The sequence below is a fragment of the Chiloscyllium plagiosum genome, unplaced genomic scaffold, assembly GCF_037043375.1.
Source record: "Chiloscyllium plagiosum isolate Xiang-an unplaced genomic scaffold, Cpla_swu_hap1 HiC_scaffold_27, whole genome shotgun sequence".
NCBI classification, from domain to species: Eukaryota; Metazoa; Chordata; class Chondrichthyes; order Orectolobiformes; family Hemiscylliidae; genus Chiloscyllium; species Chiloscyllium plagiosum.
The window spans coordinates 38490564-38518460 of record NW_028270165.1 but is presented as its reverse complement, the minus strand read 5'-3'; the positions used below and the strand labels follow the sequence as shown (position 1 = coordinate 38518460).

At 45.3% G+C, this 27897-nt stretch overlaps 1 protein-coding gene across 10 annotated transcripts; it reads left to right on the top strand.

The window, feature by feature from the left end:
• Positions 1-399: 399 nt before the first annotated feature.
• Positions 400-26813, top strand: LOC148143662 (uncharacterized). 10 transcript variants are annotated; one of them, XM_087974405.1, is made up of 4 exons: positions 400-524; positions 5707-5890; positions 20526-20588; positions 23874-26813. In XM_087974405.1, exon 4 carries the CDS (start codon positions 24257-24259, stop codon positions 25430-25432), a length of 1176 nt encoding a protein of 391 aa, XP_087830531.1. In that variant the 5' UTR covers positions 400-524; positions 5707-5890; positions 20526-20588; positions 23874-24256; the 3' UTR covers positions 25433-26813. The 10 variants fall into 10 exon arrangements, with proteins under 10 accessions (XP_087830531.1, XP_087830533.1, XP_087830532.1 ...); XM_087974406.1 differs by lacking the exon at positions 400-524 and adding an exon at positions 540-667; XM_087974407.1 differs by lacking the exon at positions 20526-20588.
• Positions 26814-27897: the final 1084 nt, after the last annotated feature.

Sequence of the window (27897 nt, the reverse complement as noted above, 5' to 3'; positions counted from 1 at the left end):
ATATTCCTTTTAATGTGCACGCATCCGTTTGAAATATAATCTTGTCCATTTAAATCTCTTTATTTGCAGAAATAGCCCGTTAAAATGTCCATGCCTTTTAAAATGCAGATTGCCCCCTTTAGATATGACACCGTTCCGTTAGATGTGGGAATATCTGTTTAAATTGAGCCGTGAGCTTTCCCAATGTAGACAGGGCTCCTGGAAACGTGGCAGTGTCCCCCCTGCAGCTGCAGAGCGAGACAGGAGAGTTTGTTTTTGTGAATGAGCAGTTGTAGCGCGAGGTGGCTGTTGCTTGGTGACGGTGAGGCTCCCCCGGCCCCGCCCATCCCCCGTGCAGACGTCACGCGGGGGCGAAGGCGGTTGGGAGGAGAAGTCGCTCGAGCGGGGAAGCGGCGGGAGGGCGGCCGTTAGGAAAATGGCGCCGTGCGGCCCGGGGCAGACACCCGTCACTGGGCACCGCCGCCTTCCTGGCGCAGTTGCTGTGTCACGGCCACACCGGCCGGCTGTACAGCAGGCAGGAGCCGGTGAGCATTCTGGAGGCGGATGGGGTTAAGGGCCTGCTTGGGAACTCGTCGGCCGCCTGGGTGGTGGAGTTCTACTGGTCGTGGGGCGGCCCCTGTGTCAACTATGGGGCCACCTGGAAGGTACTGGGCCCGGGAGGTGAAAGGTGAGGCAGGTTGTGGGGGGGACGGAGGGGAAGGAATGTGGGGCCTGTCCTGTCATAGTGACATTTTACACTCACTTTCCATCTGCTTTTACTGGCGCTTGTGCTGTTTACCCTCACTGTTACTTGTGCAATTCCTTAGACTAGTGTGTAAATACTAGTGAAGGAGATTATGCACCAGCATATGTTCCTCAGTCATTGAAGGGGCAGGACCTGTGGAGAATGGTTAGTAAAGCATGTGGTGTGCTAAGCCTGGTTAACATGGATATAGCTTGTTATTTGTCAAATTATACTTTGTATTATTTAGAGTCGTCAGAGTTGTACAGCACGGAAACAGACATCTTTGGTCCAACCCCTCCATGCCGACCAGATATCCTAAATTAATCTCGTCCCATTAGCCAGCACTTGGCTCATATCCCTCTCAACCCTTCCCATTTATATACCCATCCAGATGCCTCTTAAGTGCTGTAATTGTACCAGCCACCACCACTTCCTCTGGCAGCTCATTCCATACACACACCACCCCACCCTCTGCATGGAAAAGTTGCCCCTTATGTATACCTTTTATATATTTCCGCGCTCACCCTAAACCTATGCCCTCTCGTTCTGAACTTCACCCCGACACTGGGGAAAAGTCAAAAACGTTGAGCAGCCAGACAAGATGGAAAAGCAATAAAATGTTGTGCTGTATGGGGAAAACAATTATGGTTCTACCCTTTTTTTTTCTCCTATTGGCATTTGAACACTTAAAATCTGTCAATAATACCAGCAGCGCCACTGAGCATATTGTGTGCGTTCCTGTGTTAACAAGCACGGCCATGTTCACCGGTGTCACCAAAACATTGCACAGCTACCATTAACCCAAATCTACCCCTCATGGTTTGAAAATATTGCCTCTCAACTTCCTCTGCTCCAGTGGAAAAACATCCCAGCCTATCCAGCCTAAATTCTAATTTGATAATAATGACAGTGATGATTTTGGCTGTGTGTGTGTCAAGAATCTCTCATTTCTAAGCCAATGCTGTGCCTCTTAAGTTCACCTGATCTTAAAACGAATGGCACCCCATTCATTTTAAGGGCTTTCCTTCCACAGGCAGAATTAATTGTCCTTTTGTCACACCATTGTAAAATAACATTATCTTACCTGTCCCAAGAAACAACTTATTGTGTTGCCTCCTTCTTCCCAGGGATGGTTAACAAGAAAGGTGTGAGACCTTCTTTTGATTGACCAAGAGTACGACACACTCATTTCTCATCCCCTTTTCCATTTATTTTCCATTGTGATGTTCAATTGTTGACTTGCTGCAACTGAAAGGAAAGGGAGTGAATCCAGGGAGGGGACAGACTTGGGAAAAGTTGGGCCAGGTCTGTGACTTAATTGGCAAAATAGACATGCAGGAGGCTGGAAGAACGTAGCAAGCCAGGCAGCATCAGGAGGCCAAGTCGATGTTTTGGGTGTCACCCTTGTTGAGGACTGGGGATGGGTGTAGGGAGAGCTGCAGAACGATGATGTGCTGGGGGCAGGGTGGTGAATTGGGGATAGGCGGGGACAGGTAGAGGGTACAACCTGGTAGGTCAGTGGTAGGAAGGAATCTGGTTGGTGGCGGCAGGGAGGGGCTAGGAAGGAATTCAAGGGGTGGCGAGGGAGGTAAATAAATTGGTGAACTCCATGTTGAGTCCACCAGGCTGTAGGCTGCCCAGGTGGAAGATGTGTTGTTCCTCCAATTTGCGGTTTGGTTCGTTGTGGCAATGGAGGAGGCCAAAGATGGTCATATCAGAAATGGAGTGGGAAGGGGAATTAAAATGGGTGGCGACTGGGAGGTCTGGTCAGCCTCTGCGGACTGGTCCCCAAGTTTATGCTCAGTTTCCCCAGTGTAGAGAAGACCACAACTGGCAAACACGTGGCCAATGTGAAGTTAGAGCTTTTGCTGTGTAAAAAAAAAAAGCAGAAAGGAGGTGCTTTGTTTAAATGTTGATATACTGTTTTGGGATATGGAGAAAGTGAGGACAGCAGTTGCTGGAGATCAGAGTAGAAACGTGTGGTGCTGGAAAAGCACAGCAGCTCAAACAGCATTCCAGGAGCAGGAGAATTGACATTTTGGGCATGAACCCTTTATCAGGAATGACGTGTGGATGTACAAAGGGGCCTCGGCATCCTTTCGGAGAAAGTGAGGACTGCAGATGCTGGAGATCAGAGCTGAAAATGTGTTGCTGGAAAAGCGCAGCAAGTCAGACAGCATCCAAGGAGCAGGAGAATCGACGTTTCGGGCATGAGTTTCCTGAAGAAGGGCTCATGCCCGAAACGTCGATTCTCCTACTCCTTGGATGCTGCCTGACCTGCTGCGCTTTTCCAGCAACACATTTTCAGGCCTCAGTGTCCTTCCTCACCAGACAATGCCAGTTGTCAGGTGCAGCGAGCAATGAGTAGTGCAAGTGGTACATTAGCAAGAGGAATTGAGTTCAGAAGTGGGATTTCTTCCTGCAGTTAAGGGGTCATTGAATATATTCAAGGCTGAGTTCATGTGATTTTTGAGCAACAAAGAAGTGGATGTTTATGGGGGGGGGGGGTGGGGAAGGTGAGAAAATGTCTGGACATTCATTCCACATACAAACCACTCTCTTTTTTTAAAAAAATGCTGCCCCTCAAGTCTTTTTAAAATCTTTCTCCTCTCACCTTCAAAATTTGCTGCCTATCCTCAGTGACCTGGCCTCCACAGCTGTCTATGGCAATGAATTCCATAGGTTCACCCCTGTCTGGCTGAAGACGTTTCTCCTTCTCTCTTTCTAAAACATCTTCCCTTTATCTAAGGCTGTGCCCTCCGCTCCTTGTCTCTCCTACCAATGGAAGCATCTTCCCAACGTCCACTCTGTCCCGGCTGGTCAGTATTTTGACCCTTCAGAGTAGGGATTCGGTTCAGCAAAGTGAAAACAGAGGGGGCCTGTGTGGTATGGAGACTTTCAGCTTCTAGGGTAGAAGAGAGCAAAGAGAGTTTGCTATAAGTTAGAATTTTTGGGGTGGGCAACAGGCTGAGGAGTGTCAGATAGAGTTTAATTCAGAGAAATGAGGTATTGCATTTTGGTTGAGCAATCCAGGCAGGACTGACAGTTAAGGGGAGTGTTGCTAAACAAAGAGATCTTTGAGTTGCAGGTCGATAGGCTAGTGAAGAAGGCGTTTGGTATGATTTCCTTTATTGGTCAGAGCATTGAATAAAGGAATTGTGAGGTCATATTGTGGCTGTACATTGGTTAGGGCATTTTTGGAAACTACGTTAAGTTCTGCTCCCCCTGATATAGGAAAGAACTTATGAAACTTTGAAAGGGGTCGTGAGAATGTTTGTAAGGAAAACTTGTCCTTCAGCATTTAGACTAAAATGTAATGTTGAATTATAGAACACATTTGCTCCACACTAGAAAATAGACAGGCAGGGAGGGTAAGGCATATAAGAACATTTGCCTTAACATCAGTGAATTTGTATAAACAGGATATTGAGTGATCACATTCACGGCAGTTCCTTTGTGAAATGAATAAGTGTTTGATTCTGACCTCGAAATGAAACTCGGTATCAATTACTTCTCTCCCGAATTATTGCCTTTCACTCCTCCCACCCTGCCCCCTGTAAAATCGCCATCCCATTCTCCCAATTCCTTCGTCTCCGCCGCATCTGCTCCCAGGAGGACCACTTCCAAAAACGTACAACCCAGATGGCCTCCTTCTTCAAGGACCGCAATCTCCCCCCCGACGTGGTCGACGATGCCCTCCACCGCATCTCTTCCACTTCCCGCTCCTACGCCCTTGAGCCCCGCCCCTCCAACCTCCACCAGGACAGAACCCCACTGGTCCTCACCTACCACCCCACCAATCTCCATGTACAGCGCATCATCCGCCGTCATTTCCACCACCTCCAAACGGACCCCACCACCAAGGATATATTTCCCTCCCCTCCCCTATCAGCATTCCATAAAGACCACTCCCTCGTCAGATCCACATCCCCCCACCAACCCAACCTCCACTCCCGGCAACTTCCCCTGCGACCGCAGGAGGTGCAAGACTTGCGTCCACACCTCCCCCCTCACCTCCCTCCAAGGCCCCAAAGGAAACTTCCATATCCGCCACAAATTCACCTGCACCTCCACACACATCAACTATTGCATCCTCTGCACCTGATGTGGCCTCCTCTATATTGGGGAGACAGGCCGCCTACTTGCGGAGCGTTTCAGAGAACACCTCTGGGACACCTGGACCAACCAACCCAACCACCCTGTGGCTCAACACTTCAACTCCCTCTCCCACTCCACCAAGGATGTGCAGGTCTTTGGACTCCTCCATCGCCAGACCACAACAACACGACGGTTGGAGGAAGAGTGCCTCATCTTCCGCCTAGGAACCCTCCAACCACAAGGGATGAACTCGGATTTCACCAGTTTCCTCATTTCCCCTCTCCCCCCCCCCTTGTCTCAGTCAAATCCATCGAACTCAGCACCGCCTTCCTAATCTTCTTCTGCAATCTTCTTCCTGACCTCTCTGCCCCCACCCCAGTCTGACCTATCACCCTCACCTTGACCTCTTTCCACCTATCGCATTTCTGACGCCCCTCCCCCAAGTCCCTCCTGCCTACCTTTTATCTTAGCCTGCTGGACACACTTTCCTCATTCCTGAAGAAGGGCTTATGCCCGAAACGTCGATTCTCCTGTTCCCTGGATGCTGCCTGACCTGCTGCGCTTTTCCAGCAACACATTTTCAGCCCTTTCACTGTTATCTGTCTAGTTCAGAACATGCAGTGCTTTTGTAAAAAAAAATTCATATAAAGAAAGCGTGTTTGTCACAGCACCGCCTTTGTAAAAAAACTTGTGTATAAAGATGGTATACAGAGTAGCCCGCCAGGGCTCTTGGAAGAAGAGTGATTGCTCCTCTTCTGGGTTAATAGAATCCAGTTAGCTTGTCTTATAGGTATCAGTGTTATGCTGTAACGGTGATGGTATTAATGAAGGGGATAATTTAAAATTAAACTAAACTGTCAGTAAGAGTTTTATTTTTATTCCAGACTTCCAAAGAGTACGATCTCCAGGATGAACCAAGATAGGCTGACAGGTCTGAGTCCACAAGGGACTCCCTGGGCTGTCTCAATTTGGCGCTGCAAGCAGGGTTCCAACAAGGGCTACATTTGAGTGAAACTGGAAAAGAGGAGTTCCATCGAAGGGTTGGACTCAAGACCAATGGGCCCAAAGGTAAAATTATACCTTAATTACTCTCTGTCTACATCTGTGTGGTGTTTCCCCCATTTCACTCTCTCGGTACCCTGACGGAACCCTAAATGAGATCGTTTAAATAGGACTAAAAACAGAAACTGTCAGGATTTTACAATGTTGAGAATGTTTTGCAGAAATCATTAGTCTTGTTGTTCATTGTCGGGTTGTTGATTAGTGAACGTTTTAAGTCGAGATTATCTTCTCTGTTGTATCTATTCATCTTGGCTTGTCTTGCTTTGCTGTTTGTGTTGTTTGTTAGTTATAGTTTTGTTCTGTTGGGTGTTCCTCATTTATGAAATAGAGGGTGGCTGCTGCTTTTGTCATTTATATCAAAAAAAAGCTGGCCAGTGATACAATTCTTGCATACTTGGTTAAGCAACTATGTGCCACATCCAGGATTTATGAGAAATCTGGAATGTGAGTGCCTCATTTCTCTTAAAATGTTCATGTGTATGTACGAGAGATTGCGCATGTGAGACAGACAGAGACTCAGCACTGATTCCCTGCAGCTTGCAGAAAGTTTAATCCTGTGAGATTTGGTTTGGATGCACATTTGCTTGTTGATGAATGAATGTTTGCGTTTGTACTTTGTGGGGTTGGAGCCCTTGTTGATCAGTAGTTTTGTGAAGATTTAAAGTAGGTCGGATAACTACGAGTGTGCCCCTAGATAAGATGGAAGACAATTGTCCCCTAACAGAAATAACAAGTCTGTATCCTTAATTATGAGAAACAATTAAGGAGAATATCAGCTGCAGCTGCTCAACAGAATAAGGATTGGTCTCTAGGAGGCGCACATGATTTAACTCTATTCACTAAAATTGAACAAGGGATTTGGGAAAAAAGAAAGGGAAGTAAGCAGAAAGAAGTCTTATCAGAGTGGAAAAGGGTAGGTCGGGGAAAAATGGGAAAAATCCATGCAATCATCATGGAGACAAAACTGTATTAAAAGAGGAGTTAGTCCATTAACTGAGGAAGGATGTGAACTAAATTGGACAGAACTAAAACATAAATGTGAAGCACATGATTTAGAAGCAGAATTGGGATAGGCAAGGGAGAAAATTTAAAAAACGCGAAGATTCAGAATCTACGTTGAAACGTCAAGGGCACCAAAGAAAAAGGAAACTGATGAACAAACAACAGACTGCAATTGCAGCTGCGCAGGACGAAGCTGACAAGGACTGTTCCTTATACCCCACCCTCCCCTCTTCCATAGACCCATTACAAAAGAATCCTGATCCGTTTGTAGATGGTGGGGGAGATATTGATTCGGAGGAGGAAATATTTTATGCTTCTAATCCTGTCAGCTGACCACCTCCGGTTCCCTGCCTGAACCCTCCCCCCTTACTCTGATGACGAACGTGCCAAGGCTCATGACCTCCCCCCAGCTGTCCTGCCGAATAAGAATTCGGCTTACCACAAACCCGGTGCCTACTGTACTAGGAGTCAATTAAAATTAAAACCTGGAAGAAACACTGAAGAGACTCCTTTTGATTTCCACTGCCCCTAAACTAAAACTAATAAGTCCCGAAGACACTGATGATTTGCAATCAAAGTCTCAGGACCTTAATATCAGACCTTGCACTCACCCTGATGTGGGAGGGCCAAAAAGAAATTTCCCGAATAGAAGAGGCCCCTAACCCACAGGCTCTGAATCCGGGACAAGCCCAATTTATGGATCTTTATCAACCATGGAAACCTCATGACTCTCAAGCATTATCAATAAGGCTGCAGATTATGGAAGGAATCCTGAGGGATCTGTTAATTACATTAATAGGACTAAGACCATTTATAATGCTGCCTCCCAAGACCTAATTCACCTCAGAATGCAGCTTTTTGCCTGAAAAATGGGCGAGTTCTGAGAAATTTTACAAGGTAATAATCATACCCAGCTTGTAGTCTGGCACCCGGCGGAAACTATCAGATTGGATTATTACCTGTCTCCATCAAGCAGTGCATCGTGTAGTTGATGTGGGTAAAATCTTAACATGTAAACCCAGCTCAGGCGAAGAGGCTGAGGAGTTCCTTACCTGTTTTAAGGAATGCTATGGCGCTTCCTCTGGTGACACTAACTACCTACAAGAATGATCATCCCAATTTAATGCCCTATGTATGATTCTTACCTGATCAGGTACAGAAAGCTATTAAAACCCACAATAACCACCGGCAAGATGCTGAGGATGCACAATTCAGCCGAGAGGTTTGTTACTTCTGAGAACTAAAGGATCCCAAGAGTAAGGCTACCATCGGCACGGTCAAGACAGAACTTGCCCAAACTACAGTGGCTAACCTTAAACCCAGTATTCAAAGAAGACCTTTACGTCTGCAAGGTCAGTCAAGCTAGCAAATGAAACCCTCATACTATCGTCCAGTATGGCACGACAGTAGAAATGGTACTGTGTATTCACAACATCCCAATGGACCTTGCGGTCCTCCTATGTATCCTTCCCCAACAGTCCATGATGCCCCTATACACCCTCTCATTACTCTTCACTTCCTCCCCCACCCCCTAGAGTCCCCCAACAACTACACCTTTGTTTCAATTGCAGTGAACCAGGACATTGGTCCAAGAACTGCCCTTTCCGTAGCAGTCCCTGGTTCATCACCGCAGTAAAAACAACAGACAATCTCCTGGTCTCCCTCCCCAGTGACCTCAGCAGGTTGCCCCTTTTACTGCACAAAACCCTTTTCAAAACTGACTCCCGGATATAGAGCAGCTTCCTGCTTTGAATTTTCCCATACTTACCGCTAGCCCAGAAGATGGACCTATGCTAATTCTTAACCATAATGGCCACGATATTGAATTTATGTTTGACACAGGAGCCACTGTTTCATCACTTCCCGTCCATCTTTCTAATGCTTTTGATTTTCAAATCTCGGACGATGATGAAATCCTGCAATGTTTTGATGGTTCTTCTAATAAACATGCATACGCTGTCCCTCTGACAGTGGTGTGGAAAACTTGTGCCACGCTCCCTTTTTGCTTTGTTGTTACTAATGGATTACGTATCCCTCTACTCGCTAGAGATCTCCTCTGTCCTCTAAATATTACTATTGAATGTCATGATGATGGTATCCTGATTCAGGATCCACCTCATTTTGTTCAATGCATCAATACCAAACCAAAGCCTCCTCGGTGGTCATTTGATTTGGATCCTTATGCTTTTGATCCTATTTTACATAACGTCCCTCACCCCCACATTATTTTAGCTTATGACTCATCCGGGAATGATCTCAGGTTTGAACAGATACTATAATCCCTTACTGGGCACGACTCAGCACGCTTGGGTGATTGGTGAGATCAGATCAGCTGGTGTCAGTTCCTCTTCATAGCTGGAAAACTGTCCCTCTCATTTTCCCCTGTGTCACCACTCACTTGAACCCAGAACATAAACCTAAGAAGTAGGTTTTGAAACTAAGACTCTTTTTGACCATGCTGATCAAACTTGCCGTGAAATTCAGCCGCTCACTCAAGGATCAATCCTATTTTATGCACAACCTTAGTCGATTCATGGCAGCCTGCATCATCATCATGCCCACCATCACCCGCAGGACGCAGTATATCCTGGAGTCTGGATGGACTCTAAAACACAAGTGGGCCTTGCTAAGGTCCCACCCATCATTGTTCTGATCAAATCTAATTCTGTCCTCCTGTCTATATCTCAATACCCCCTGAAACCAGAAGGTGAAGCTGGCATTCAACCTGTCATTGCTTTATTTCTACAGCAAGGCCTTCTAGTCCCATGCCATTCTTCTGTCAATACACCTATCTTTCCGATCCCTACACCGGGATGTCCTGAATGTCGTTCACGACCTTCGTGAAGTAAATAAAATCATTGAGGCTCATAATCCTCCAGTTGCTAATCCTGCTACTATCCTCAGCCAAGTTCCAGTTGATGCCAAGCTCTTCACTATCGTTGACCTCCAACATGCATTCTTTTGTCTTCCTTTGCATCCAGATAGCCCAATACATTTTTGTCTCCTTTTAAGGGCCACCAATATATGTGGACTTGCCTACCTCAAGGGTTTATTCAGTCGCTGACACTCTTTTCAGAGACTCTTCATGCCCAGCTTGAATTATTTGAATTTTCTGGAGACGCTACCCTAGTTCAATACATCGATGACCTCCTCGCTAACCCTGACAAAGTGTCCAATCACACTGACTCCACTACCTTTCTCAACCATCCACATCAATGTGGCTCTCTTGTACCCCCCAGCAAAGTTAAGACTAATCAGAAAGAAGTTAAATTCCTAGGTACTCTCATTTCTGAATTCGATTGGTGTTTGACACCTGAACGTATTGATCCTATTCTTTGTATTGCCCCTCCAACCACTCCTAAACATAAGGTAGTTTCTCAACCTCATCAATTATTGCCGACAATGGATTCCTAATTGTGCCCTTCTGACCCAAACATTATCTCCCCTGTCCTCGTCTAATGAGCCTTAATGGTATGAACTCACCCCATAACAACTACAAGTCTTTATGGAGCTTAAAATTGCCCTCTCTTCAGCACTCACGCTAGGCCGACGTTTGTATGTCTGCCACTTTCATCTTTATGTTGCCATCCTTGATACCTGTGCTTCAGCTGTTCTCACCCAGCAGCATGGCTCCTCTTGGCGCCCTATTGCCTATTTTTCTACTCAACTTGACCCCATTGCTCAAGGTATGCCTTCCTGCACCCAGATTCTCTCTGCCATCCATACTATGGTAGTGGCTGCCTCTAATAAAACTTTACATCAAAATGTAGAAGTCTGTACCTCGCATTCTGCAGTATCCTTGCTGATTTCTAAACATACTCAACACCTCGTTAAGGTTCGTCTCAGTCGCTGTGAGGTTTCATTACTTCTGAATCCGTTTCTCTCCTTTAAATCCTGCTCTAACATTAACCCTCTACATTCCTGCACGAAGAACCGCTTGAACTGCCTGATCCTCCCCATGATTGTGTTCTCATAAATGAACTTGTTACTAAACCATGTCCTGATCTTACGGACAACACAGATGTGATCAACAAAACTGGTCAAGATGCAGGGAAGATACTTGCCCAACTGTTGTCTGATTCATATGGATGGAAGTTTACTTGCTGGCTATGATCGCTGTGTGGATGGATTGTACTGATAGTCCTTGGTCTCATCCTAGGAACATACACTGTCGTCCGCTTATGCATGAAATGGACTGTACATTGTTTTTCACCTAAGCCAAAGAAGAGTCTGCTTAATTGACCCTTGTCTAACCCTCTACCTCTATGCCTGAACTTCCATGCTGAAATCCAGTATCTTTCAGACTCTGCTTCTCTGGACGATGACCTGGCAGAGAAGGCACTTGACTTATTTGAAAATACAAATTGACTGAATGGACTAATTATTGTTATAAGCCAAGTAGTTGTCATGAAATAACAAAAGAAGGGAATAAGAAAGTCTATAGCATAAAACTTGTTTTTAAACATTTAAACGAAAATATAATGTTGAATTATAGAGCACATTTGCTGCACACTAGAAAATAGACAGGCAGGGAGGCTTGGTAAAAGGGGAGAACTCAAGGTATGCAGAAGATAACCAAATGATAACAGGATACCCTAAGGCAATTAAGTACATTTGCCTTAACAGTGAATCTGTGTAAATAGGACACAGAGTGATAACATTCATGGCTGTTCCCTTGTGAAATTAATGACAGCGTTTGATTCTGACCCCGAAATGAAACTTGGTACTGTCAAAAACCTTGTAATTGACAGTCAGGTCCTGTTAATTATAATAGATTCCTATTACCCTTTGCAAGCTAGGCAAACAGAGGGAAAAACACCTTTGCTGTTAAAAGTCCCTGACTTGAGAGTTCAAAAGGACAAGAGAGAGAAACCATTGTAGCGCTGGGGCTCCCGAAGCCATTAAAAAATTACCTGCTTTGGATTGAACGTAATTGTATTTTTGAGACTTTATGATGGTATTGAGTAGCCATTACCGGTTATTAAATATGAACTCTGTAAAAGGTAACATTGACGAAGCTTTAACTTACTTGCTGTTCTTGCAGACCACTCTACAGACCTTTCAGACTACCCCACTGTCAATTCCAACTAATCAGATCTTATGTCTTATTTGAATCACAACCCTGAAAAGAGAACATGTTTAATTCGAAGACTAATGAATCAGTTTAAATGCAACCTTTTGGTAACATCTCAGCTTCAGGTACAGTATGATTCAGTGCCTAAAAAGCAGGAGTTTACTCCTAGCTTAGAAATTATTCTCAGCCTAACATTGAAGAGATTCAGGCACAATGTGTCAGGAAGCCATTTTATGGTCAAAAGTTTGCCCTCCTGCTAAGAAGCCGTTTTGGAAAATAAGTGTATCTGACTTGTGACCTGTGCAAGGTTAGGAACTCTCCAATTAGCTCAGACTGGTACCTCTTTATGATGGGAGTTTATCTCGCTAGCAGGCACCTAACTCGGCTGGATATGTTTTTCTCACCTGATGAATGGCTTAGGGCCTGTAGGAGTGATTAGTCAAGCGTACAGGGACCTGTCAATTAACTTTTCTTCCTTACGAATTAAGAACATGCAATGTTTTTGTAAACCTTTGTGTAAAGGAAACCACTTTGTAGCAGTATATCAGAGTAACCTGCCAGGGCACTTGAAGTGGAGATGACCTGGGGGGTGCAGTGAGAGAGGGACTCACTGAAATCTTTGTAGAGGGAGGAAGAGAGCTTCTTCAAGGAAGGCATCCTTGTAAGAGGATTTGCAGTAGGTTGAAGTCTTTGAGGAGAAAGTGAGGACTGCAGATGCTGGAGATCAGAGCTGAAAATGTGTTGCTGGAAAAGCGCAGCAGGTCAGGCAGCATCCAGGGAACAGGAGAATCGACGTTTCGGGCATAAGGTCGCCTCTCAGCCTCCGACGCTCCAGGGAAAACAGCACCAACCTATTCAGCTTCTCCCAATAGCTCAATGTCCTTCTAAATCTTTTCTGAACCCTTTCAAGTTTCACAACAAACTTCTGACAGGAAGGAGACCAGAACTGCACACAATATTCCAAAAGTGGTCTAACCAATGCCCTGTACAGCTGCAACATCATCTCCCAACTTCAATACTTGATACTCTGACCAATAAAGGAAAGCATTCCAAACGCCACCTTCGTTATCCTATCTGCCTGTGACTCCACTTTCAAGGAGCTATGAACCTGCACGCCAAGGTCTCTTTGTTCAGCAACAGTCCCTTGGATCTTACCATTAAGTGTATAAGTCCTCCTCTGATATGCTTTTCCAAAATGCAGTGCCGCATATGTATCTAAATTAAACTCCACCCTGTTATCCTCTGAGCTAAGCATCTTCACTGTCCACTACACCTCTAATTTTGGTGTCATCTGCAAACTTAGTAACTATACCTCGTATATTGACATCCACAGCATTTATATAAATGATGAAAAGTAGTGGACCCAGCACCCATCCTTGTGGTATACTACTGGTCACAGGCCTCCAGTCTGAAAAGCAACTCTCCACCACCACCCTCTGTCTTCCTACGTGTGAGCTGGTTCTGTATCCAAATGGCTAGTTCTCCCTGTATTCCATGATATCTAACCTTGTGAATCTGTCTCCCTTGGGGAATCTTGTCAAACGCCTTACTAAAGTCTATCTAGAACCCTGGCATGTAGGCCGTCAGGCCCAGGGGACTTGTCTGCCCTCAATCCTAATAGTTTGCTGTGTACCTTTTCCCTCTCAACGTTGATTGTTTAAGTTCTATCCTTTCTATCACCTCTGACTTGCCCGTTCCAATAGGAATGGTACTATTGTCCTCCAGCTTGAAAACTGAGGAAAAGGATTGACTTAGCATCTCTGCCATTTCAGTGTTCCTCCTATTAACTCACTGGTTTCATTTTCCAAGGGACCATAGCGACTCTGTTCCCTTTAGCATGCCAACAGAAGCTTTTGCTATTCTTTTTGATATTTTGCGCAAGGTTTCTTTGGTAATTTATCTTTATTCATTTTTCTTAGTATCCCTTCGTTTTATGTTTGCAAGTTTTCCAATGTTTCAGCCTTCGAGGTCTGGAATAACATTTCGGAAAAGACTGAAAATGTTTAAAACAACGTTAAAACTTAAAGACAAACCCACCTTTCAGGTGGCTGGCGAGGGGAGCAGGGAACACATTGGCCCCGCCCCCATTGTCTCCGATTGGTTGGATGCCTCGTCGAACCGCGCCCACTACACGCGGGGTGACGTCACGGTCTGGCCACCCAGCCCCTTGTGAGTTGGCGCATGTGCAGTGTAGGTCATGTAGCGAGACAAAGGCAGTGGAACTGAGTGTGGGAGAGGAATGGCGCCGGTGGCTTAAGGAACAAGAACAGGACCCGCTGGGAAAACTGAGCAGCCCTGGCTGCATGTGTCAAGAGAATCCGAGGGAACGTCACGGGTCCAGTGATCCTCCTCCAGAACAGAAACAGGTTTCGGAAACATCCCGGAGAGGTCACCAGGCCTGAGCGCCCGGGGAGAGGGGACAGTGAGTACCTACCTCGACACTGTCCTATTCCCCCCGAGTCCAGGAACTCCCCACATCCGTTCGAGACACCACCCACGCCCTCCACCTCCTCCAAGACTTCCGTTTCCCCAGCCCCCAACGCCTCATCTTCACCATGGATACCCAATCCCTCTACACCTCCATCCGCCATGACCAGGGCCTCCAAGCCCTCAGTTTCTGCCTCTCCCGACGTCCCCAACTCTCTCATTCATCTGGCTGAACTGGTCCTCACCCTTAACATTTTCTCCTTCGAATCCTCCCACTTCCTCCATACCAAAGGGACAGCCATGGGCACCCGTATGGGCCCCAGCTATGCCTGTCTCTTTGTTGGCTACGTAGAACAGTCCATCTTCCGTAATTAAACCGGCACCACTCCCCACCTCTTTCTCCGCTACATTCATGACTGCATTGGCGCCATCTCATGCACCCGCGAGGAGGTTGAGCAAACTTCACTGACACATTCCATCCTGACCTTAAATTTACCTCGACCATCTGACACCTCCCTCCCCTTACTGGATCTCTACATCTCCATTAATAACGACCGACTTGACACCGGCGTTTTATAAACCCACCGACTCCCACAGCTACCTGGATTACATCTCTTCCCACCCTACCTCCTACAAAAATGCCATCCCGTATTTCCTATTCCTTTACCTCCGCCGTATCTGCTCCCAGGAGGACCAGTTCTACCACAGAACACACCAGATGGCCTCCTCCTTAAGATACTGCAATTTCCCTTCCCACATGGTTAAAGATGCCCTCCAAAGCATCTTGTCCACATCCCGCACCTCCGCCCTCAGACCCCACCCCTCAAACCGTAACAAGGATAGAACGCCCCTGGTGCTCACCTTCCACCCTACCAACCTTCGCTTAAACCAAATCATCCGCCGACATTTCCGCCACCTCCAAACAGACCCCACCACCAGGGATATATTTCCCTCCCCATCCCTTTCCACCTTCCGCAAAGACCGTTCCCTCTGTGACTACCTGGTCAGGTCCATGCCCCCCTACAACCCACCCTCCCATCCTGGCACCTTCTCCTGCCACAGCAGGAATTGCAAAGCCTGCGTCCACACCACCTCCCTCACCACCTCCCTCCTAAAGGAGCCTTCCACATCCGTCAAAGTTTTGCCTGCACATCCACCAATATCATTTATTGTATCCGTTGCTCCAGATGTGGAGACTGGACGCCTCCTAGCAGAGCCATTAGGGAACACCTCCGGGACACCCGCACCAATCAACCACACCGCCCTGTGGCCCAACATTTCAACTCCCACTCACACTCTGCCGAGGACATGGAGGTCCTGGGCCTCCTTCACCACTGCTCCTTCACCACCAGATGCCTGGAGGAAGAACACCTCATCTTCAGCCTTGGAACACTTCAACCCCAGGGCATCAATGTGGACTTCAACAATTTCCTCATTTCCCCTTCCTCCACCTCACCCCACTTCCAAACTTCCAGCTTAGCACTGTCCCCATGACTTGTCCTACCTGCCTATCTTCTTTTCCACCTATCCACTCCACCACCCCCTCCCCCATACCTATCACCTTCTTCCCACCCCCACTCACCTATTGTACTCTGTTACTTTCTCCCCACCCCCACCCTACTCTCATTTATCTCTCCACCCTTCAGGATCTCTGCCTGTATTCCTGATGAAGGGCTTTTGCCCGAAATGTCGATTTTACTGCTCCTCGGATGCAGCCTGAACTGCTGTGTTTTTCCAGCACCATTCTAACCGAGACTCTGATTTCCAGCATCTGCAGTCATTATTTTTACCGAGAGGAGACAGTGAGACAGGGGAGGATTGGGAACTGCGGGAGGAGGGAGACTGGGGATTTATAAAGTCCTAGGGGAGGCCTGAGGCTGCGAATAAAAGCTCCACAGGCCCAGTGTTTACTTTGCTTGGGGAAGGACCTCTGGGGGCAACTGGTCGCCATATTTGTGAGGGTAAGACGCATGTTGTCTTGGGGCGGGGAGCGCGAGCATTCATGTTGGTGTGGGCACCATCAACTGTCATTTCTGGGAGAGAATTCCAACTTTGTGGCAGCCTTTGTGTCAACTAGGATTTTCTCATTCTGGATGTAAGTTTGCTCGCTGAGCTGGAACATCATTTTCAGATGTTTCATCACCATACTTGGTAACAACATCAGTGAGTCGAGTTAAGCACTGGTTTCTATTTATGTCTTTTGGTTTTAGGATGGGTGATATCATTTCCGTTATTTTTCTCAGAGCATGGTAGATGGGGTCCAAATCAATCGATTTCCAGATTGGAATGACATGTTCCAAGGAATTCTTGTGTGTGTTTCTGGTTGGCTTATTGGATGGTGGCTTGTCATAGGATGGATGTATGGTCCCAGTCAACATGGTGTCCTCCTTTGTCTGTATGTAAAGATACTAGTGATAGTGGAGCATGTGTTTTTGTGGCTAGTTGATGTTCATATATCCTGGTGGCTAGTTTTATTCCTGTTTGTCAGATGTAGTGTTTGTTACAGTCATAGAATCCCTATGTGTGGGAATATGCCCTTCGGCCCAACAGCTCCATACCGACCCTGTAGAGAGTATGCCAGCCAAGCCCATTCCTGTACAATTACCCCTGACTTATGTACCACTATGGGTAATTTTAGCATGTCCAATTCACTTCGCCTGCATATCTTTGGATTGTGGGAGGAAACCGGAGCATCCGGAGGAAACCAACACAGACACTGGGAGATTGTGCACATTCCACACAGACAGTCGCCCCAGGATGGGATTGAACCCGGGTCCCTGGTGCTGTGAGGCAGCAGTGCTAACCACTTGTATTTCAACAGTCTTTCAACTTTAAACACATTCATCACAGTCTTCCCAGAGGATTAGACTGTTCTCTCTCATTAGAGATGGCTGGTGGTGGTTTATCTTGAGGGTCACCACACCTCAGCTGAGGGGAAAGGCCGAGAAGGAGATCCTCACATTTCTCCAGCTTGGGTGATACATAATGTGAAGCACCTTGGTATACCTTTGTTGAAATGTTATCATCAGTATTAGCTGCTGCTGTTGCTGTCATTTATTGGCAAGACTCATGTCAAGTGAAACAATTTCAGAAAGAAATTGGCAGCTGGCAGAGCTCCCCCACCCAATGCCAAAAAAGTGAATGCTTTTATTGTGAAAGAAAATTGGCAAAGAAAAGAAAATTAAAGTGTCATGTACTTTTAGAAAGAGTGGAAGGGTTGATTTTTCAAAATAAATAAAAACAACATTTATGAATTGGAGCAACAAACTAAATTAACAACTCAGGTTTCTTTTCACATAACTGCACTACTGCAAATGTCTGTATTATGGGAAAATGTTATGTACTAAAATCTGTTCTTATTTTGTAAAGAGTCAGGTCAATAGGTTTAATTTTGTCAACAGTGATCAATAAGATCTTGATTTATACAGCATCTATGTGAGATACACTGGTAGTTAATATTTGATCGAGTAAGCCTCCAGTGACCACCACAAGAACAAAGTTTTTCCCTGTCTGAACTGTCAAAGATGTGCTTTCTTCACAAATTTTAACTTCTTGATGTGTTTGTACATCTTGCAATATTTGATTTTAAAATATGTAATTTACAGTGAAAATGAATTGTTTGTGCTTTTTAATGTTGATTTTAAGGTACGCTGATAAGAAACGATGTATGCATTTAGGCTGTGTAAAAATAGAATGCTTTTCATACTCAAAGTTGCTGTGCAAACAAAACACAATTTGAGAGGTGATGGTTGTTCCCTATCTCAAAGCCAATATAAATAATACCTGTGGTGTCAACACATGCAACCACTGCCTTTCACTCTTTTTTTTGAAAATCATTGGGAATTTAACACATCACACTACTGCAGCAGAATCTGAGCACGTTACATCGGGCTTCCCATCAGGATGCTGTCACAAACCTCAACCTAATTTGGGATGTTGGGGAAAGTGCAAAATAAATGAATCACTAGTATATACCCTGTGGTTAAAGAGCGCTACAACAGTATTGTACGGACATGTCAGCTGTCTTGGTGAGACCTAACTTTACTCTGCGACACCTTGATTGGTTGTCGCTGACTGCATGTAAAACGAAACATTATGGAGTAAAGACATTTTTGCGACTGAAAATGTTTTATTTGGCCTTCAGCAGTCACACCTACATTTTTACCATATATTTTGCTGCTTATTTTGATTTAACTTGATGATATGTAACCTCAGTTGCTAAACAACCCTCAGTGGAGCCTCAAGCGTTATTTGAGATCCAACACAAAAGCCAATTTCTTCCAAATACAAAATGTTGCTGACTACAAAGAAAAATCACACAAAAGCATTTATCAACACCCAGATCGATTTACCGCAAGAAATAGCAGTATTGGCCATTCTGCTCCACCATTTAGTGAGATCATGTCTGATCTGATAACCCTCAATTCCATTTTCCTGCCTTTTCCCCAAAACCCTTGATTCCCCACTGATCTTCCTTTGACACCTTCAATTTTTCAGAAGCTTAACTTATCTAGAACTTTGAAGACTGAGACACTTGGACACACAGTACCAACATCAATCCTTGTTAATTGTCCTTGCTTCTGTGCCACAGAAAATTGTTTTCTGGATCCTTGTTTGAGTCTACAAACTGCTCAATAAGCTCAAACAACCCTCTTCTGTTCTTCTCATGAGCCAATATCTCTGATAGCTCCATTTCAATGAAACTGAAAAAGCTTCCTATCACTTTTGGTTGCAGCCAATAGGGCCAATATTAAAGATGATTCTCATTTTCCTAAATACTTGGAATAGATTCAATTAATTTTAAACAAACAAGTTCTGACACATGTTCAGGTTCGTTTGAGAAGTTTAGCAGAATTGTTTTTCTCAGATGGGACAGTGAAACTTCTTTAGATTGTTTCCACTATTGGAGGTCTACCTCCAGTTCTTTTTCTTAGCACATTATAATGATCTTCTGAACAAGTTTTATTTCATTATATCCATCCCTTCAAACAAACCAATTCTTCCATAAGTAAATTCATCCATCTCCAGCACATTCTAGGTGATATTGTTCCTTAAATTCCATTAAAATGTCCTATCTCTTTCCTTAAATCTATGCCCCCTAACTGCTGAAGCCGTCCACCAAGGGGAAAAGTTTCTTCCTATCTAGACCCTAAGTGTCTTATCTGTACAAACAGGTCCTCACCCATCCTTCTCTGCTCTAAGGAAAATACCCTCAGCCGATCTAATCACTCTCATAGCTGAAACCCACCAACATGCACCACCCTGGGTTAGTATTCCTTTCTGCATCCTTTCTAGTGCCATCACATCCTTCTAATAATGTGACGACCAGATCCAGTACTCCAGCTGTGGCCCAACGAATGTCTTGTACAGTTCCATCATGATCTCCTGGCTCTCATGTTCAATGCCTTAACTATTGAGGGCAAGTATTTCATCTGCCGCCTTAACCATTTCATCCACATGTCCTGTTGCCTTCAAGAATCTATGAACACATATACCTTTCTCTGATCTTCAGTACATTCTAAGTTCTTGTGATTCATCATGTACTCCCTTGCCTGTTGATCCTCCTGAAATGTACCATCTCAATCTTTTCAGGATTGAACTCTATCTGTCATTGTTCTGCCCATCTGACCAACCCATCTTTATTGCCCTGTAGTGTAAAACTTTCCTCCTTGCCATATATTAGTGTGGGTTCTGAATTTCTTTTGGGCCTGATTTATTTAGGTTGCATTGTGTTTATTTTGTGGGATATTTTAAGAAGATTGGGAGGACACTTGGATCCAGGATCTGTTTATACCCAAAGAAGAAACTCAAACCAGAATTTTTTTTTATCCAATGTTTTCCCTGGTAACATTTTCACAATGACTTCAATTCCTGCAACACCCTTAGCTTAACTTAAACTATGTTCAAATCGAGACATTACTGAATGGAGATCATAACTTCTTGTACTATTAAATCTGTCTCCAGCAATGCTGCAAATTAGGTAACCTTGCATTATTATTTTATAACTGTGCTCAAAACCTTTTCTAAAAAGTGACCGGATGAAGATTGAAGTTGACTGAACTGCTTTATTCATTTTAAAATATTGCCAAAAAAAAGTAAATGTTCAACATATGCAATATTTTTCTTTCTCTAAAATAGGTAATGAGGTGAAAGGGAATAATGGACAAAGCAATGAAAACAATGCTGACTCTAATTCAGCAAGTATGTTCTTTTCAATAAGTTTAATTCAATATTTACATTAATTACAGTTATGTGAGTGACACAAATAACAATACTTTAAGGCTGTTACTTAAGTTTAGAAATTCAATCACACTCTGTGTAGATGGCTTAAAATCATTATATCAAAAGCTTAAAGCGCTTGCATAAAACACCTCAGTTATGTTCATTATTTCCCAAAAAGGGGTGTCAAGTAAAAGGGAAGTATTATTGGAGATTTGATGACAGCGGGCAAAATGGCAACTCTAATTTCGCAAGTATGCAAGGTTTAAGCTTAAAATGCATGACAGGTTTATTTATCCAAGAAATAAGCACCTTTACTCTCTCTAATATTAGCTCCAATTATCAATATTTGATATGAAATTAGAAGATCTAGCTTGAGAAATCTACAACGTATTGCCACATGCTTGCCATAAATACGACAGGAACACAGTAAAAGTAGTGAAAATTAAGTCAGATCTTTGTGGTTACGGATCCATAAGATACAGAAGCAGAATCAGTCCATTCGACTTGTTGAGTCTGCTCCACCATTCGATCATGGCCAATGTTTCTCAACTCCATTCTCCTGCCTCCCCCCTGTAACCCTTGATTTCCTTACTAATCAAGAGCCTATCTGTATCTGTTTTAAAAGCACTCAGTTACTTTCCTCATTTCAGTGGCAATGAGTTCCACAGAGTCAGCTCTTTCTGACTGAAAAAAATCTTCCTTATCTCATCCCAGCATTTCTTGCCACCGAGAACTATGGGGGCAGAATCCATGTCTATACTTCCTTGCATGGTAATTTGTAAATAACATTTGTTTTTTCAGGTTCATTAGCTGCTGCTTAAGTGTGTTGGTAGATTTGTGGGCTACCATGATGCGGAGAGGTTTGAGTTGTCTGGACATCATTTCACAGATGTCTTTGATGTAAGGTAATGTGGCTAGGGTTTCTGCGCATGTGTCTGCTTGTTTGAGTTTGTTGTTGAGAAATCAGCGGACAGGGTTTATTGGGTACCGTTCTTCTTGAATATGCTGTATAAATATTTATCTTCTGCTCTTCGTAGTTCCTGGGTGGTGCAGTGTGCAGTGGCTCGTTGAAATAGTGTTCTGATGCAGATTCGTTTGGGATGATTTGCTTCTGCATTAGGTACTTGAGTCTGTGTATGTTGTTTTCCTGTAGACGTTAGTCTGAAGTTCCCTATTGACTGTTCGCTCTACTGACATCTAGGAATGGCACTTTGTTGTTGTTCTCCTCTTTTGTGAATTTTATGCCAGTAAGGATATTGTTGATGGTGTTGTAGGTTTCCTCTAATTTGTTTCATTTTCTGATGACAAAGGTGTCATCACTGTGGAGGACCCAAAATTTGGGTTGGAGCATTGGGAGGGCTGTTTGTTCGAGTCTCTGCATTATTGCTTCTGCTAGGAACCTTGATATTGGTGGTCTCATGGGTGTTCTGTTGATTTGTTTGTAGGTCTTGTTATTGAATGTGAAGTGGGTAATAAGATACGGGTCCACAAGCTTGACAATGTTATCTTTGCTGATGAAGTTGGTGCTGTTTGGTGTTTGTGTCTTTGATGGTTCTTGTAGTGTAGTCAGTGTTTCTTTGGCCACATTGATGTTAATGGATGTGAACGGGGCTGTTATGTCAAAGGACAGCATAATTTCATCCTCTTCTATCTTGGTGTCTTTGGTGTTCAGGAATTCTTGGGTGGAGTGAATGGAGTGGCATGAATCTTCGACTTGGTGTTTTAGTCTTCACTGGAGGTCTTTGACTAGTCTGTATATTGGTGGTGTTCCGGGTAGTGAGACTATGGGCCTGAGGCGGGCGGGGGGCTCCTAGTTTGAAGAGGAGGAGAACAACAACAAAGTGCCATTTCCTAGCTGTCACAGTAGAGCGAACAGTCAATGGGGAACTTCACACTAGCGTCTACAAGAAACAATACACACGGACCAAATACCTAACTACAGAAGCAATCATCCCAACGCCCACAAACGAAGCTGCATCAGGAGATTATTTCAACGAGCCACCACACATTGCAGCACAGAGGAACTGCGAAGAGCAGAAGAGAAATATGTATACGTACTCAAGAACGGATACCCAATAAACCCAGTCCGCCGATTTCTCATTGATGCTTCCAAGCTAACCCTCAAATTTGGTTTGTCCCTGCATTCTTTCCTGGCTGTCTTTTGTGGGTTTTGAAAACTTTCCCAATCCTCTGACTGAGGATAAGAGTTGGGAAGTTGTGTTGTGGCTGTACAATATTCCACTTTTGGAATATTGTGTGCAATTCTGGTCTCGCTCCTATCAGAATGATGTTGTGAAACTTGAAAGGGTTCAGAACGCATTTAAAAGGATGTTGCCAGGGTTTGAGCTGAATGGGCTGGGCTGTTTTTCCTCGTGCATCAGAGGCTGAGGGGTGACTGAGAGTCAATAATAAAATCATGAGAGGCATGGATAGGGTAAATAGACAAGGACATTACCCTGGGTGAGAGAGTCCAGAACTAGAGGGTAAAAGGTTTAGGGTGGAGGAGGGCAAGATTGAAAAGGGTCCTAAGGAGTAACCTTTTCATGCAGAGGGTGGTGTGTGTAAGGAATGAGCTGCCAGAGGAAGTGGTGGATGTTGATACAGCTATGACATTTAAAAGGCATCTGGATAGGTATATGAATAGGAAAGATTTAGAGGGATATGGGCCAAGTGCTGGTAAATGGGACTAGATTAGGCTGGGATATCTGGTTGGCCCGAAGGGGCTGTTTCTGTGCTGTAGATCTGACTCTGGCTTGCCACTAACATTTGCCTTGTCTGTATGTTTAGTTTCTCTCGGGTTGTCTGTGTCAATGCCTTAATGTCACATTCCACCCACCACATACCACCACCACCACCACCCCCACCCACCACAGGGACGATAACCAATTCATGTCTTTTTTTTATCAAGAAGCTGTATTGCAGGTTCAACCTGAATTTACACTTGTTTTGCTTCCCAAAATCAGACTTGCTCACTCTCAGCAATATCCCAATATCCTGAAAGATATTAATTTTCACGTGGTGTTATCCAAAATTCGAAGGTGTCAGTCCTGACATTTTTGCTTTTTCTGTCCCTGTAAGATCCTGAATCAGCAACTTCAGTAGAATTAATTTGAGGGAGTGAGAATAGAGGAAGAGAGAGAGTGTGGGATGCTTTCAACTTTGTGGAACAGCAAAAGAAAAAAATGTTCTGCAGAAAGTGGAGTAGCTTGTTCTGAATTTCTACCCTGGACTGACCGTGATGACTTTTGTAATCTCTTTTTTCAGAGTATTTGAAGATCTGAAGACTGAAGTTTAAAAATCAACAGATGAAGGGCCTATGCCTGAATCGTCGATTCTCCTGCTGTTTGGATGCTGCCTGACCTGCTGTGCTGTTCCAGCACCGCACTTTTCAACTCCTCTCCAGCGTCTACAGTCCCCACTTTCACATCAATGTCTGACAGTCACTCAATCCATCGGGACCTCAACGATTTTGAACTATGATTCTGTGAGAAGGAGCAAAACATTTTGGTTCCTGTTTCAGACCATTTTCAGCATTAGTGGGACTGGATGAGAGTCTCTACTGTTACAGCGTACTGTGTGTAAAGCCTGAAATAGTTATACGGCCAGGAAAAAGGAATTTACTGTGGGCAGGGGCTGTAGCTGCGGCCATGGTGAAACCAGAGGAATCCCACACCGTGGAGAAACCATGGAAGTGTTGCGACTGCGGGAGAGGCTTCCATGCCCCATCTGTCCTGGAGATTCATCGGCGAAGTCACACCGGGGAAAGGCCATTCTCCTGCCCCGAGTGCGGGAAAGGCTTTACCTGCTCCTCCTGCCTGCTGGACCACCGCCGAGTCCACACTGGGGAGAAGCCATTCTCCTGCCCTGAGTGTGGGAAGGGCTTCACCTACTCCTCCCACCTGCTGGCCCACCAGCGCGTCCACGCTGGGGAGAGGCCCTTCCCTTGCTCTGAATGTGGGAAGGCCTTCAGCAAATCCTCGGACCTGCTGAAGCACCAACGGGTCCACAGAGGGGAGAGGCCATTCAGCTGCCCTGAGTGCGGGAAGGCCTTCAGTGATTCCTCTACCCTGCTGAGGCACCAGTGGGTCCACACTGGGAAAAGACCGTACTCGTGCCCTGAGTGCAGGAAGGGCTTCACCCGCTCTTCTGCTCTGCTGACCCATCTGCGGGTCCACACGGGTGAGAAGCCCTTTAGCTGCCCAGAGTGCAGGATGGCCTTCAGCAGGTCTTCCCACCTGCTGAGGCACCAGCGGGTCCACACTGGGGAGAGGCCCTTCTCCTGCCTCCAGTGCGGAAAGTGCTTTACCCAGCCCTCCAACCTGCTGACCCACCAGCGGATCCACACCTGCGAGAGACCGTTCTCCTGCCCCGAGTGCGGGAAGGGTTTTGCTGTTTCCTCTCACCTCGTGGTCCACCGGCGGGTCCACACAGGGGAGAGGCCATTCAGTTGTCCCGAGAGCGGGAAGGCCTTCAGCAATTCCTCTGCCCTGCTTCGGCACCAGCGCGTCCACACTGGAGAGAAGCCGTTCTCCTGCCCCGAGTGCGGGAAGGGCTTTACCCGCTCCTCCACACTGCTGACCCACCGGCGGGTCCACACGGGGGAGAGGCCATTCAGCTGCCCCGAGTGCAGGAAGGCCTTCAGTGATTCCTCTGCCCTGCTGAAGCACCAGCGAGTCCACACCGGGGAGAGGCCCTTCAGCTGCCCCGAGTGCGGGAAGAGGTTTACATTTTCCCGCAACTTGCGGAAGCACCAGCGGGGGCACCAGCGCTCACAACAATCAGATTCCACTGCTGACATTGCCATGAGTCTTCCCCAGGACTGATTCTCCTGACAGTGGGTGCAGTGGGAGAGTTGGTGCACTGTATTTGTTTTCCATTGGACTGCAACCTCACGGCTCAGGGGTGGCATTGTGACTCAGTGATTAGCACTGCCTCATGGCACCAGGAACCAAGGATCAATTCCACCCTTGGGGCGACTGTCTGTGTGGAGTTTGTGGAGGGTAGGAGAATGGATGAGATAAGAAACCGCTGCCTTTCTTGAGACAAGTCTCCCGGAGAGAAGTTGCTGACTGACTGTCTGATCTGTTGATCCTCACAGTGCCCCATTGCCCTCAGTTAATTGGAGGAGGTCCACACGGATGTACCGAAGCCCCTCTTTAGACAGTGGAAGGAAACCTGTGCAGACAGGGAAAACATGCAAACTCCACACAGTTACCTGAGGCTGGAATTGAACCTGGGTCGCATATGCTGTGAGGTACCAATGTTAAGCAGTGTGCCACCCCAATATGTTATAAAACTGGAATAAACCTACTAAGTTGGAAATGTGTCCATACCAAGAACTTACTGTAAATGTTTGGAAGCAAACGTCCACCGGAATTGTCTTTGGGATGGATCCAAAACTAACTTCGTTAATGATTGAAATTACTTTGACCTCTGGAACTGTCTGCCAGAGAGTGTGTTGGAGTCAGATTCAATTATGGATCATTAAACTGAAAAGGAAGGCAATTGCAGTGTTCAGTGAAGAATAGTACAAGGTACTGTAGTGGGCGGCACGGTGGCACAGTGGTTAGCACGGTGGGCGGCACGGTGGCACAGTGGAGATCCGGGTTCAATTCCCGCCTCTGGCGACTGACTGTGTGGAGTTTGCACGTTCTCCCCGTGTCTGCATGGGTTTCCTCCGGGTGCTCCGGTTTCCTCCCACAGTCCAAAGATGTGCAGGTCAGGTGAATTGGCCATACTAAATTGCCCGTAGTGTTAGGTAAGGGGTAGATGTAGGGATATGGGTGGGTTGCGCTTCGGCGGGGCGGTGTGGACTTGTTGGGCCGAAGGGCCTGTTTCCACACTGTAAGTAATCTAATCTAATATGAGTTTCCTGATTGGGGCTGTTCACTTGCTCCTGTTACCATTTCAGGTTGCTAACTTTTCGTTAGCATCCTGCACATGTTGGGATTTTTTCTCCTTTCTATATCTCCTTGAGTGAGTCAGTGACAAATCTAGTTTATGAATTATTCCTATGATATCTCATGAGAGGGTTTATGATATTCACAGTGTGTCCAAGTGACGAAAAACAAACTGTTCATCTTAAATATTTGATTTTAAACAATGGAAATAAAATTAATGTTTGGAAAACACAACTTGCTGTGTAGTAAGATAATCAGAAGTAGGAATGGGAGGAAGTAATTGACCGTTGAGATGCTCTGTCTTTCATTTATCTAAATTCTCTTTCCTGCACTTGTTTTTTCATGACTTCATCTGCTGAAGTGACTACACTCCAAAAGCTTGTGATTTCAACATAAGAGCATAAGAACTAGGAGCAAGAGTCAGCCTTCCAGCCCTTCGAGTCTGCTCCACCACTCAATCAGATCATGACTAATCTTTTCGTGGACTATGCTGCACTTACCTGCGTTTTCACCATATCCTTAATTCTTTTATTTTTCAAAAACGTATCTACTGATTCTAGTGATTGCTGAAGTAATGTCAAATACTTCCCTGGGCAAGGAATTCCATAGATTAACAACCCTCTGGGTGAAGAAGTTTCTTCTCAGTTCAGTTTTAAACCTGCTTCCTCTAATCTTGAGGCCATGCGCTCTTATCTTAGTCTCACCTACCAATGCAACATCCTACTTTTATTTCTTTCATAATTTAATATATTTCTGTAAGATCCCCTCCAAACAAACCTGCTGGACTATAACCTGGTGTCATGTGACTTATGACTAAAAAATTTGTAATTATGCATCCTCATAGCTGTGGGATTTCAGGGCTCGAAGATAGGGAAACTACCACTGCGCCATAAAAAAAAACCTCTGCAGCAAATAGGCCTTCTTCTATTGAATGAATGGGCAGAGATTCCTTCTCAACATGGGATACAAATATTATACCCTCAGAGCCCATTACACTAAATTGAGCCCTCTTCGGTTGAATGAATGGATGCGGAGGTGCCAGAGTTGAATTGGTTGATAACGTTAAAAATCACATCTTCCCCCTGAATATGTGACATTACCGCTATAGCCCCAGAGCCCGTTGCAGTAAAGTGGGTCATCTGCTGTTGAATGAATGAACGGGAATGAAAAGGGCGGATACACTGATGTGGTTGTGAAATTCCCAACCAATCCCAAAGCTTGTGGTCGGTACCGACTAATCGGAGAGAGAGATTACAGAAGGTTGGACCAACACGACACGGAATGCCAGCTGCCATTGGTCAGGTGGAGTAAGGTGCGCTCTGATTGGAGGGGACGCGGATGACGAGCGTCACTGAAGGAGGAGACGGTAAGAAGAAGAAAAACAAAGA

Coding starts and splice junctions, on each gene's coding strand:
- LOC148143662 (XM_087974407.1), top strand. CDS start 24,257: ATGGTGAAACCAGAGGAATCCCACACCGTGGAGAAACCATGGAAGTGT.